This window comes from Perognathus longimembris, chromosome 22 (assembly GCF_023159225.1).
Source record: "Perognathus longimembris pacificus isolate PPM17 chromosome 22, ASM2315922v1, whole genome shotgun sequence".
Taxonomy (NCBI): Eukaryota; Metazoa; Chordata; class Mammalia; order Rodentia; family Heteromyidae; genus Perognathus; species Perognathus longimembris.
In genome coordinates this window covers 25,374,128-25,388,880 of record NC_063182.1, presented here as the reverse complement: position 1 = coordinate 25,388,880, position 14,753 = coordinate 25,374,128, and the positions used below count along the sequence as shown (strand labels likewise).

The 14,753-nt window shown below is 38.4% G+C and overlaps 1 protein-coding gene across 2 annotated transcripts in view; it reads left to right on the top strand.

Annotated features, from left to right (window-relative positions):
- Ell2 (elongation factor for RNA polymerase II 2) overlaps window positions 1-14,753 on the top strand; it is a 73,773-nt gene that overhangs the window by 48,715 nt on the left and 10,305 nt on the right. For both annotated transcript variants that reach the window (XM_048331572.1, XM_048331571.1), the window contains exons 5-8: window positions 4,459-4,718; window positions 9,637-9,761; window positions 9,925-10,012; window positions 12,288-12,855. In XM_048331572.1, coding sequence (XP_048187529.1) covers window positions 4,459-4,718; window positions 9,637-9,761; window positions 9,925-10,012; window positions 12,288-12,855 — 1,041 coding nt within the window. The remainder of the gene's footprint in view (window positions 1-4,458; window positions 4,719-9,636; window positions 9,762-9,924; window positions 10,013-12,287; window positions 12,856-14,753) is intronic.

Genomic DNA, 14,753 nt, shown 5'->3' with positions numbered 1-14,753 from the left:
AAAGCCGAAAGTGGAGCTGTGTCTCAAGTGGTAGAGAATTAGACTTGAGCTAAAAGGCTCAGAGATAGTGTCTAGGCTCTGAGTTCAAGCCCCAGGACTGGTATCAAAAAAAAAAAAAAAAAAAAGACAGGTACTTGAACTAGATAACTGCTAAGGTTTGTAGTTCCAACTAACTGACTGTGTATGTGTCGGGGGTGGGGGAGAGTGTGTTTATGTACATCTGTAGTAAATGTTTTCATTTGGTTTTTTGCTAGTCCTAGGGCTTGAACTCAGGGCCTGAGCACTGTCCCTGGCTTCTTTTTGCTCAAGGCTAGCACTCTACACTTGAGCCATAGCGTCACTTCTGGCCATTCTCTATATATGTGGTACAGAGAAATCAAACCCAGGGCTTCATGTATATGAGGTGAGCACTTCACCATTAGGCCATATTCCCAGCCCTGTAGTAAACCTTTTAAACAGTCATCACAAAGGCAAAATGGCAGAACTAGATTCTTATAATGGACATCATGCCCTGGAGATGGTTTTAAAGCATTGAGTCTGTGTTGCCAGGACTTCTGATACCATAGAACAAAAACAGCAACTGAAGGAGTGACTGTAGTCCCTGCTCTTTCTAATAGAATGTTTCCACATCCTCATTTCAAATTGTTTATTAGTCACTAGACCGAAGTGTAAATACTTTACTATTTCATATTAAATGCAGGAGCTAGAAGTAGATTCCTTGTTATGAAACAACGACTCAGTTCCAGTCCCAGATTACCCAACCCTGTTGGTACCACTGCTGCTGTTTATAAAGGAGCCCAGGGAATTGATTAGCAGATGGGTCTGGGAAGAGAATTAGGTTTTCCCATAGGCTTTATTAAAAAGGCTTTTCTGAAGCAAATATTAAAAATAAAAATATTGCCATTGGATCTGCACTAAATCTGACATTTTCCTGCTGTACTTATTTTCTTGAGCATATCAATTCTAAAAATGTCACTAATGTTTTCTTCATGGGAAGCATATCTTTCCTCAAACCCAAGCTCTCCTTTTTAAATAGACCCCAAAGAGGCAAGGAAGCATCAAGCAGGTGATCTTTGAATATAGTTCAGATGTCTATTGTGGCTGAATTGCTTTTCATATGGGCTACTCTGGCTATATAAAAGAAACATGAGAGAGAATGAAGTAAGTGGGTTGTGAGTTGGGAATTCACAGGAGTTGAGGGTCTGCTACTAGGCCCAAGGTATGACCGTTGAGCAGCCTTCTCATTTATTAGTCTCCAATTTCTTATGAAGCAGTATACTTCTTCCACTCTTTTTGTTTGTTTGTTTTTGTTTTGTTTTTTGCCAGTCCTGGGCCTTGGACTCAGGGCCTGAGCACTGTCCTGGGCTTCTTTTTGCTCAAGGCTAGCACTCTGCCACTTGAGCTACAGCGCCGCTTCTGGCCATTTTCTATATATGTGGTACTGGGGAATCGAACCCAAGGCTTCATGTATAGGAGGCAAGCACTCTTGCCACTAGGCCATGTTCCCAGCCACTTCTTCCACTCTTAAAGGGAAAATTAGGTTCTTTTATTAGTTTCCCTTGTGCTCACTTCTTGGAGAATGAAGGCAAACCCAGCGGTCCTTGAGAGCCCTGCTGAGACTGAGGATCAGAGTTAGAGCTAAGCACAAACAAGGCAGGGCAGTCTGAAACAAACTGGCAGAACTGTGGCTCTGTTTTATTTTTATTTGCCCAGCTTTATTTTATTTTAAATGATCAGTCAATAAGTTTTATTTGGAAAATGATATGTTCAACAGATTTCTTTTTTGCAAGACTTGGCAAATGGGGAGGTAGTGTGGAATTTTTGTGAGAGTGACCCTATTTTTCTCCACAAATTCCTATTAAATTTTTGTGACAGTGCCTTTTTTCTCAAATTCCTATTAAAGTTTCAAAGAATAGGACTGCATGCAGTGTTTTATACTTGTAACCCCAAATATGCAAGAGACAGAGATAAAATAGGATTGTGGTTAGAGTCCATTACACACACACACACACACACACACACACACACACACACACAGCCAGACTCTCTCAAAGAACAAGTGTATGTAGTGGTACAGGCCTGTAATCCCAGCTATGCAAAAAGTATAGATAAAAGAAAGGATTGTAGACAGAGACTGGCACTGGATAAAAGCTCAGGGTTTTATCTAAACATTAACTACAGCAGAATGGGGTGTGGCTCAAGTGGTAGAGCACCAACATGACAAGTACATGACCTTGAGTTCAAACCCTATTATTGCAAAAAATAATGGTAACAGTGTCACGAGTGAGAAATGGTAGAATAAAAGGTCTGCTTAGAAATTTTTTTTGTTTTTGTTTTTGTTTTTTGTTGCCAGTCCTGGGACGTGGACTCAGGGCCTGAGCACTGTCCCTGGCTTCTTTTTGCTCAAGGCTAGCACTCACCTCTTGAGCCACAGCACCACTTCTGGCTTTTTTCTATAAATGTGGTACTGAGGAATCGAACCCAGGGCTTCATGTATGCAAGGCGAGCACTTTACCATTAGGCCATATTCTTAGCCCTCTGCTTGTAAATTTTTACATTACACATTTCAGTGTATCTGCAGCCTGGCAGATACCTGGTAAGGTAGGAGAATACAGACTATATTGCTTCCTGCTGAGTTGCTGTTGTTCCCTTAATCATTGAGTGTCATTCATTTTGCTGGTAGGGAAAGCAGCTACGGCTCTGCCCTCATCAAGCTTACAGCCTGACATAAAGCAACAGTACATCAGACTTTTCATAAAACTTTTCCCAGAAAGTTAATTACAGAATCACTGATGCTGAGTGAGCACATTACTATTAGCATATCCCATAGAGTCTCAGATTTCTCATCTGTGAAATGGGGTCACTGCTAACCAGTTCAGATCACTGGGATACTGACATTATATGTGTGAGCCTTTCGGCATAGTCCCTTTCTCATCAAACATTGATCTAGCTGTTTGTAAATTATGAAAATACAGAAAATTGATCTAAATCTATAATTAAAACTATGAGAAACTTCAAAGCTTTTCTTTTCTTTGGTCAATGATGAGTTCCTTTGTTGTTCAGTGGTTTGATCTTGTATTTACCATCAGTTATGCTCAAACGGTAAAGAAACATACTAGCTGGTAGAAGTTTCCAAAGAACATTCATCCTTTTTCCTTTACTTGAGGCAGGATGTTATCCAAACAAATATGCCCTGGCCAGGCCTGGGGAACCCAGTGCAGACAGAATTACTATTCAGTAAAGTTCCTGCCCAGCAAGCTGACTCACCCTAGACCACAGCTCATGGAAACTGCTTCTACTTATCCATTGTTTCTACTTGCTAGTCTTGTTTTTAATGCTGTTCCCCCACACTTTATATCATTGCTGGTTCTCTATGCATTTCAACCAAACAGCATGGAGTTGGGTTTCGTATGTGATAAACGAGCTGAAAGATTCTACTTCAGAAATTATCAAATGAGGGTCTTGTAATATCACATGCTAGTTTCTGTTCCTTCAGCAAAAAATAGTTACTGGGGTTCATTGGTATCCAGTCCTGTCTGATAGGTTTGCACATACACAGTATCCAGGTTACTTTGGCCCATATGTTTTCTAAAAGTAGCCACTTGCCAAGTGTCAATGCTCCATCCAAGAAGAAAATGATCTATCTGACATGAGTGGCACCAACTCTGCAGAATGCTATGAAGGCCTCCTTTGTACCATTTTTCCTTTCTCCCAACTCATCTGTGTAGTGTTAGCTCTGCAGAGGCAAGATCTGTTTGCCTGGTGCTCTAAGATTATTTTGTTGGTTGTATGGTTGCTTTTATTTATTGGTTAGTTTTGGTTTTTGACTCAAAATGTATTATAGCCTGCCAAAAGGAATATCACTCGTGGTTGCCTAGTGGATGTTGACTACATTCCTTGTGGCTTCCTAATCTGTGTTATTAGCAATGTACCACCCTGGTGAACTGAGTGTATGCTCCTAGCAAGCATTTCTCATATTTTACCACATTGGTTACATTCACCCACTTTTTCAGAAATGGCATAAATAGGTTTAAGTTTTGTTATACTTTCACTATGTTAATTCACTATTTAGAAATGTCATGTAATACATAGGGTTAAATTTTGTTAATAACACAGATGGACATGGAAATTGTTGTATTTCTGTTTAGCATCAGATAACCTATAAAGTAAACATCTGTAGTGAATTGTTATATTTTGGATCCCTAATTACCATTCAGGTGGCCAAAGCACATCTATAATACATATTTTTTTTCCAAGGAATGACTTCATCAAAAATTCCTAGTTAATATTTTAGGCCATTTATTTAATATGCTTTCCACTTGCATGTCTCTTTAAAATAAAAATTGAAATACAGTGGCCTTTCTTAGTACCTACAGAAGCCTGAGAATTATCAAGACTGAGGACCTTGTCATATCGTCATGCCAAATATCTAATGGTATCTTTTCCACTGGACTCTAGGGAAAAGAGTGCAGATCCGGAAAGCACCTCAAGCTGTGTTGGATGCAGTGCCTGAGAGGAAAAGGTCAACCCCCATGAACCCTGCAAATACAATTCGAAAGACACACGGCGGCAGCAGTGTTTCTCAGCGGCCATATAGGGACAGAGTGATTCACTTACTGGCGCTGAAGGCCTACAAGAAACCCGAGCTGCTTGCTCGACTCCAGAAAGATGGTGTGAATCAAAAAGACAAGAACTCCCTGGGAGCAATTCTGCAACAGGTGAGAATCTTCCACCAAACTTCTTTCTTGTTAAGAAGTTCACGTAAGACGTTCAGTATCATTATTATTGAGATACAGCAACCTCAGCCATTTTGACCAGTTGTGTGCGAAACAGAACTTCTGAGTATTAAGTTGGGTTAAACAAATTTTGCTTCAAAATTCCTTTAAGAAGTAGGCAAGAGATTTTTGTTATCTGACTTTCACTTATACAAGTCAAGTATAGAGTATTATATTAGTCTTTGGTTGGCACATGCAAATATATTTTTTGCTTTGCTAAAGACAATAGTTTGTCAGACTGTTACTTCCTATATTTTTTATATTTACTTCAGGTCATAAATATCACTTATTCAGATGGACTATGAACTCTTCTTAGTTTTCTCTAAGGCAATATTGATAATATTCTTAAATTACATCATTTTTAAAAACTATAGAATTTCATCGATTACTCAAAGAGTAATACGTTAAAGTCTATTTTCCATGAATAATTTTTTACATTTAAGACATAATACTGAATGTGAGTGAAAAGTGAAACCATTGATGGTCCACAATTCAGGATTGGTCTATCTCTAGATACCTCAATCAGTCTCAGAGTTCTTTTTTTTTCCAGTCCTGGGGCTTGAACTCAGGTCCTGAGCACTGTCCCTGGCTTCTTTTTGCTCAAGGCGAGTACTCTAGCTCTTAAGCCACAGCACCACTTCTGGCCTTTTCTATATATGTGGTGCTGAGGAATAGAATCCAGGGCTTCATGTATATGAGGCAAGCCCTCTACCACTAGGCCACATTACCAGCCCAGTCTCAGAGTTCTTTACTAAACCCATTGAGCAACTTTTGGAGTAACTTAAATCTATATGTCATAGAACGGTTTTAGGAGCTCAAAAGAAAGTATAAGAGAAAAAAATGAAGATGAGTGCACAAATGTGTATCTTCAGTCTTATGTTTGTGGAAATGGGATTCTTTTTTGATTTCCCTTCTGGGAGAGGATGGAGAATATAAAGTGACACCAGAAGCAGTTCTCTTAGAAATTACTACTGATATATATCAGAGGTTTGGTGATTGTGCATATGTGTGTATGCACATGTATGTGTACATTGAGTAATTCCAAATGTGTTCTATGGGCTGGAAACCACTGGCCTAGTGGCACAGAGATAAAGAGGCTAATAACATGTACCACTGTGTAAACATGTACTACTTGTCAGGCACCAAGCTAGTCATGATCTTGTTTAATTCTCACAAAAAAGAGCAGAGGTGTGCTGGAGGACTTTGACTTAAACTAGCTTCCCCACACATTCCATTCCCTGAACATTCCCAACAACTAACACAAAATGACCTGTGTTCTAATGAAAATGACTAAATGTAGAAATAGAAAAGTGAAGAGAAAAAAAGAAAAATACATATATAGTCCAAAAATTGGTTATTTTTGTCCCAGAAAAACTAGTTGGCAAACAGGATGGTTAAAAGGATTGATCCTGGGGCTGGGGATATAGCCTAGTGGCAAGAGTGCCTGCCTCGGATACACGAGGCCCTAGGTTCGATTCCCCAGCACCACATATACAGAAAATGGCCAGAAGCGGCGCTGTGGCTCAAGTGGCAGAGTGCTAGCCTTGAGCGAGAAGAAGCCAGGGACAGTGCTCAGGCCCTGAGTCCAAGGCCCAGGACTGGCCAAAAAAAAAAAAAAAAAAAAAAAAGGATTGATCCTACTTTGCCTATATCTAGAAAGATAGTTGTGTATTTGTTTCTCATATAGAAGTCTTCAACACCCTGTACATGAATTCCCCCTGTGAATTCCTTTATCAGAGTAATAGATTGTTAAGGTAAACTGGAATATTTCCCAGTAAAACTTGAAAGATGGTGCATATATTTTAAAATCCAACAGGAAATTTAGTTTAATGCTGTTTATTGTTTATTGGGGTACAATTTATAAGGCTTGGTTTTTCTTATGTTGACTGTTTATCGGGAAAAAAATAAATTTTAGAAATCAGCAAACCAAGATAAAGATAATTATTCTTCTTAACTTTAACATCTGGATATTGGGTTCAGTTCATTCAATTCAGTTTTAAGTGCAGTTGGTGGTGCCTACCTATGGTTACACAGCTACAGATTCAACCAACTCCAAGTCAAAAACATTTTAATTACATGTACACTAAACATTACTCACCATTATTCTCTAAACAATACAACAACTACATACATAGCATTTACATGTTAAGTAAATTAAACTATTTTGCATATTATAGGTAATCTAGGTAGACTTTATGGTGGATGGGAGGACACATTAGATGTAAGACAGTTGATATTCCTTAGTATTTGGATATCTATGGGGCCCTGCATATCAAATGTGGATGTGGATACTGAATATGTAAACATTGAAGGATGTCTGTATGTAAAATGTACCAGATGTACTGTTGTACATGTTGGAAACTTGAAGTGACCCCCACAGGCCATTCCTGCCCTTCTGAAGCAAATGCATGGGTATCTTAGGTATAAGGGGAGTTGAAAGGGCTGGGAGAGACCTGCTGATTCCACGGAGGGAGGTCAGGGAATGGCTTTCTTAAAGACTTATGTTTCAGCTGACAATGAAGAGCAAGAACCAAGGAAATTAGTTAGCACCTCTGGAAGTATGGTGAAAGAGAAGGCTTAGTATGTTCAAACTGAAAGAAGGAAGGGGAGGCAGAGGACCTCTTCAACCTGGGGCAAAAACTTTGGATTTTATGTTGACTGAGACAGCAAAAAAAAAAAGAGAGAGAGAGAATTCTAAACAAGAATGTGCTATACTTTGATACTTTGAATAAGACCACTTATACTTAGGTGGCAAGGATGTCTTAGGGGAGCAAGAACAGAAGAGAGAGACAATTTAAATGAGCCTGCTATAGAAATCTGGGTGTGTGAAATGTTGGTGGGTTGACCTGTGGGAACAGTGGATGATTTATCATACTAAAGATAAATTTTGTCACAAGATTTGCTAATGAAATGAGTATAGGGAGATGGTGGGAGGAAAATAGAGCCTGTGATTATGACTACAACTCTGGTCCCAGCAACTGAATTTATGTTGAGCCACAGCTGAAACGGAAAAGGAGAGAAATGGAGCAGAAATGAGGGTGATGCAAAATTGTGGTCAGGAATTCTGCCCTCCATAGATTGTAAGACGTCCATTAGATGTGCAAATGGAGGTAAATAGAGATAGATAATTACATGTAATGTCCTGGTGTTCAGAGGACAGTTCAGGATGAAGCCTTAAATTTAGGAATTTGTATGATCAAGATTAGGAGAAGTGAATGAAATCATCTTAGAAGGAAATGAAGACAATGAAGGAAACAGACTAAGCATTCCCCCATGGAGAGCTATGAGAAAGGAAATAGGAAAGAAAGGTGCCCAGGAAGAAGGTGGTGCAGAGACTTAGGAGAATGCATTGCTGTAGGAGTGGTGTTTGCATGTGTGCTGCCAGCAGTAATAGAAAAATCAAAGGATTCTGCTCAAATCTGATTGAATCACATACTCATTTATTTGCAAATTTGGATTTTAAAATAAACTCACTATTTCCTGTTGCATAACATTCACAGTAATATTAGATTAACATTCAGCTTATCTGTGAGAGAAGCATAAAAGACTATTTATTTCCAGAGTACTTTTCTCTAACCCTAAAGTTACTTTTGGTTTGGTACCTAAATCCATAGATTTGTGTACTTAATGGATTATAGGTCTGAACACTAGGAATTGTAGTTAAGGAATAGGATAATATTGTACTTAGGAATGAACCTTGTGGCCAGTAATGGTTATTTGGGCATTCCTTCAGTTCATGATTCTGTTTATTGGTTTAAAGGAATTTCAAAGACTTCGAATAAATGGCACTTTAGGACATCTGGTAAATACTCAGAGCAAGCTTGACTATCAAAAAAAAAGATGAGGTTATCAAAATTGATACTATATATAAAGACAATTTTTGTAGATGACTGAAAAGGAGAGCTTGTAACCTAACATTTGAGTATTGTTTTCTATTTAATGTAAGGGATTAAGTATTTCTTAGTGATTCACAATTACTCAAGTTAATAAGAAGTAATAATGATTTTGCATACTAAGTGAAGTGAGCTAAAGATTCTATAGTTTCCCTCATTGGTAATAATTAGTAAATGCTTAGGATAGTCCTAATAGATGATCACCATAGCTCAATAAGTATGTACATATGACCACATAAGATGATGAAATGATCTCCAACTTATGGAAATAGCTGGTTTATTGGTGTTGTTATTTTCAATGTACTATGTGAAATTATGTCTTTTTCGTTTGGTTTTCTTCCCTATGGTTTAGCCCCTGTTGTCACTATATTTGATTTTGGTACCCTGGGTATTGTATATACATTTGTCTGAATTAGGGAAGGGAACATCAAAATGGTGAGACAAAGGGTAAAAGGCAAACTAATATAACAGCAATTCCTTGTAAAAGCAACTATACAACTTGGGGGGGGGCGGATGACTAGAGAGGAGGGAAGGTGGGAGGAAATGAGGGATGATGTAACAAGTTTGACAAGAAATGTACTCACTACCTTACACATGTAACTAACCCCTCTGTACATCACCTTGACAATGAAAAGAAAAAGAAAAGATAAAAGCTAGAAAAAAATAATGATTTTGTTGCTATAAATTTTAGATTTCTTTTAGAAGACAAGTGAAAAATTACCTAGTTATTTAATTAGAAGTTTGGCAAATGGAGGAAAACACTTCACACCACACATAAAGTTTTATTTCTGGGTAGCTTTCAATTACCAGAAATGAAACTAAATGCTTCATTTATTGCAATCTGACATATATACAATGAATAGTCCCTTTGGAGCCAGTGGGGGTAATTGTTTTTGGTATATATCCTAAAGCTCCTAATTTCTCTAGGTAGCAGAAATATCTAAGTCTCTGTTTATATCACATACCAGGTAGCCAATCTAAATCCTAAGGACCTCTCCTATACATTAAAGGATTATGTATATAAGGAACTTCAAAGAGACTGGCCAGGATACAATGAAGCAGATAGACGGTCATTGGAGTCAGTGCTCTCTAGGTAAGTTTCCTTCCCACTTTTGTCTTTTAAAATGGTGCAAATAAGTAATCATTGTAGTCATGTGATTTTAGTATTGAGATGAGAAAGAGAAGCAAAACTAAGCTTTCTATTGTGAACATTTTAAAGTTCTCGTTATTACCTAGAACATGTGTGTTCTTGGCAGAAAACTAAATGCATCTCAGAATGCTGCTGGCACCAGCCGTTCCGAATCTCCTGTATGTTCTAGCAGAGACACTGCATCCTCTCCTCAGGTATGTCATCAACTTACAAAACCTAGCATGTAGGCCAGCTACTGAGGTCCTCTTCTTCATAAGAGAGGGAAATGAGGCCCAGAAAAGCTGCACAGTTTATTTATACAAAGCCTCACAAAGCCAGATCTCAGCTTCCAATCTAGAATTCTCTCCACTATGCTGGCTTACTTGTTCGAATATTTAATACATACTTTTTCTTTCCATTTTTTAAATTTACATTTTATTGTAAGTTTATCTACTTTTCAATTTGATTTTTTTTTTGCCAGTCCTGGGGCTTGAACTCAAGGCCTAGGCTCAAGGCTAGTACTCTACCATGTGAGCTACAGCACCACTTCTGGCTTTTTCTGTTTATGTGGTACTGAGAAATCAAACCTGGGGTTTCATGCATGCTAGGCAAGCACCCTACCACTAAACCTCATTCCTCAGCTCTCAATTTGATTTTGATCACTTACTACAAGGCTTATTTAGTCCTGTACAATTCTTGCATTATATGGAAAATTAGAGATATTTGATTGTGTCTAAAACATGTTCTAGAAGAATATTCAGAAGGAAATGTATTAGCAATAAGAAAAGATGGCATTTAGGTATGTGTCTTATTAAAGCTCTTTTCAACCTGATCCTAATCGAAATACTCCCTGTCAGACATTATTGCAGCTTAGAATTTTCTAGTTTGGCCCATCCTAGAAAAAGTCGAAGAGGTCCTGGGCAGTATAAGAGTTCCAGGTTACTGATCTTCAACTCACTAACCAGCCCTGAAACTCTCTCCAAGAGAGTAAGAGAATTCTTAGTGAGAGTTTCAATGTCCTGGGCACTTGGGACAGACCTCCCTACCCTCCCAGCACTGTACCAATGCCCTGCACCTCTGGATTCTCCTAAGAATGAAGGGGACAAAAGCATGTGTGGAAAGAATGATCTGAACAAAAGACTACAGTACAAGGCAATTTATCCTTGCAATGTTCCTTATCTGTAGAAGCCTCACTTTTTTTTCCACCAGCCATAGTGAACCTACTTCTGGTCAGATGACATATACTGAATGCCAAGTCAGTCATACTCAGTTTAAAACAGAAGAAATTAATGAGCTGATTAGCTCTTCATTTCTTGAGCAAAAATTCAAGCTCCAGTATTATATTTAAATACAAAAATGTACTTACATTTCAGATTGTTCGACTGTTGAATTTTCTTTTACTTATGTGTAATTATTGTTACTTTGAGATTAAGCTAATATAACATGATTTTGTTAAAAGTACTTTTATATTACTTTAATGAAAAGGCTTAGCTAACAATATTGTGAATAGATTAGGATGGGTAAAAAAATTAAACAGCATTTCAGCAATGATAGATAGATATAGAGGAATTAATCTGAACTGGCTACTCTAAGATAGAGGAAATAATGATTGACAACCAAACTATTCATAACCAGAGCATTTTAGCAATCGAGTCAATAGATGAGGGGAGGGGGAAGGAGGAGGGGAAATGAAGGAGGAGGTAACAGGTAGAACAAGAAATGTACTCACTGCCTTTCATACGACTCTGTAACCACTCTGTATCACACTTTGACAATAAAGAAAAAAAAGTTTTTTAAAAAGTCAATACATGGGGTTGGGGATATGGCCTAGTGGCAAGAGAGCTTGCCTCGTATACATGAGGCCCTGGGTTCGATTCCCCAGCACCACGTATACAGAAAATGGCCAGAAGTGGTGAAGTGGCAGAGTACTAGCCTTGAGCAAAAGGAAGCCAGGGACAGTGCTCAGGCCCTGAGTCCAAGGCCCAGGACTGGCCAAAAAAAAAAAAAAAAAGTCAATACATGTAGACCTATTGCCTTTACCTAGCTTTTATAGTGCTCCCAGAGTCAAATGGCACAAACTGATCTCTCTTCTCATTTCATCTAAGTGGGCCAGCCATTACCAGCAGTGGAAAGCAGCTGCTTCTATTTAATACTTTTCTGGTTGTTATATTCCAAATAAATCAGCATGGTCTATTTATCAGCATGATCTTATGGATAAGGCTATCAGATCAGAAAGAACTGAATAAGCACTCCAAAAATACATACATATCTGCCAAGTTCTGCTTTTAACATTAGACATTACAACTTCTTTTACTTTGTTGGGATTTTTTGCTTTGGTTTGATTTGGACTTGTTTATAGGGCTTTGTTGTTTTATTTTTGCTTCAGTTGGGAGAGAAGTTAGTATGAGTAAGGATACTCAGCTGTTTAATTACATATGTTTTGAATGTGTTACAGTGCAAACCTGCTTGTTTTATTCCCTTCTCATTCAGAAACGGCCTTTGGATTCAGATTTCATTGATCCTTTAATGAATAAAAAGGCTCGGATATCTCACCTGACAAATAGAGTACCTCCAACATTAAATGGTCAATTGAATTCCACCAGTGACAAATCTGCTGCAGGCCTCCCGCCGCCCCCTGCAGCTGCTGCCATCCCCACGCCCCCACCGCTGCCTTCTACGCACCTGCCCGTCTCAAATCCCCCTCAGACTGTCAATTCCAACTCCAATTCCCCTAGCACTCCAGAAGGCCGGGGGACTCAAGACCTACCTGTTGACAGTTTTAGTCAAGATGGTAGCATCTATGAGGACCAGCAAGACAAATATACCTCGAGGACTTCTCTGGAACCATTACCCCCCGGTTCAGTTCTACTAAAGTGTCCAAAGCCTATGGAAGAAAACCATTCAATGTCTCACAAAAAGTCCAAAAAGAAGTCTAAAAAACACAAGGAAAAGGACCAAATAAAGAAGCATGACATTGAAACTATTGAAGAAAAAGAGGAAGATCTTCAAAGAGAAGCAATTGCCAAGCTAAATAACTCCAGTCCGAATTCCAGTGAAGGTATTTTGCATTTGCTAAGGGGAAGGGGTCGAGATGAGGACTGACTTATGTGATACGTGAACTGGAAGAACATACTAGCATGAGTTTTAGATGATGGTACTCATAATTAGTAATTAACTTAATATTATGCTTTTGAGCTGATTTTTTTGTTCAATTTCTCTTTAGGCAACTATGAACATGATTTCTGTATTATTAAGATCATGACATTTGAAAATGACATTTTACGAAGGGAGACTTTACTCTTTTTCTTATGTATGTGATATTGTGCAATCTCACAATGTTCTTGAACTGACTTTAACCACACACATAAATAGCAACAGAAATAGTCATTTTCTTCTTTCTCAAAGAAATCAGGCACCTTATGCTTTAATTAATATTAGCACATGGGGGAATGTCAAATCCTTTATAAAATAGGCAATGTAATATTACAGTCACAGATCCATAACATCTTCATTTGCAATGAAAGCAAGGTTTGGGCTGTTATCTAGCTTGAAGGCTTAAGATTCTTCTTTGTTTTGTTCTTCAATTTTGAGGTCCTGTTTTAATGAACACTTATAGTAAATCAACATCAATCATTATCTTGTATTTTTCCCATAACCCTAAAAGCCTATAATTCTTAGCTTTAACTGGTCATTTTTGTCATATGAAACGAGCTCTGATTCTCTTTAGTGATGCTTGCAAAGAAGTTGTAGAATTAGCACAAGATGGTGTCTGTCAATCTAAATTGGGTATATTGCATCAAAACATATAAGCTTTGTTTTCTAAGCTTTGTTTCTCATGAACACTTTTTGTACCTGAATCTGTCAGGTCAGGAAAAGCCAAGAAGTAAATTAGCCAGGTCTCTGGGCTTCCTCTGTTCTCTTCCACACTTCCCACACTAGAGGAAAATCCTGAGTTGAAACCTAGTGCCAACAGGTCTGAATTCCAGTATGCTGAGACCTGCAGCAGAGTTATGAATGTTCTCAGTTGGAGACCTGGAGAAAAAGGGCTAGTCTTTGAAATCCTTCCCTGAAGATCACAGAAAAATCTTTTAGAGCAGCTCATCACACACCAGATCCAGATCCAAATCCTCTGTCTCTCTTGAAACTTCTCTGGCCTCTGTGGCAAAGGAGAGTGGCCTGTACTTGATTCATTTCCTTGAAGGTCTGGGCTGTTGTGAAAGCATGCTCTTGTGTCCAAGCCTGAGTCAAATGTATATACAGTAAGCGCAAGTCTGTGTCATTTGTTTAATATGCTTTAGCTTTTAAAATATTATTCTCAGGCTGGGGATATGGCCTAGTGGCAAGAGTGCCTGCCTCATATACATGAGGCCCTGGGTTCGATTCCCCAGCACCACATATACAGAAAAGGCCAGAAGTGGCTCTGTGGCTCAAGTGGCAGAGTGCTAGCCTTGAGCAAAAAGAAGCCAGGGACAGTGCTCAGGCCCTGAGTCCAAGCCCCAGGACTGGCAAAAAAATAAATAAATAAAATAAAAATAAAATAAAATATTATTCTCAGAAATTGTTAGATGCACACAATTTATTTTATACTGAATATAGATGTTTTGCCACCAGACAAATCAGAGTCTGCATTATCAACTGTACTTTAAGAAATTTTTTTAAAAATTACTAATAAAAGGCTCCTGAGAATGGGAAACTTAAATAGAATACTGAGAATTGATATACTTCAACAGGATAACCATGAGTAACTAGAATCTTTATTTTTTAAAAAAAATCTGTTTAGTATTATGAGGTCCAGTGTCAGCATTGAATAATACTCTTATTTTAAACCAAAGGGAAAACTTCCTTACCAGTTCCACTCTCTACATGCAAAAAGAAAAAGGCGGGCTGGGGATGTGGCCTAGTGGCAAGAGTGCCTGCCTCATATACATGAGGCCCTGGGTTCGATTCCCCAGCACC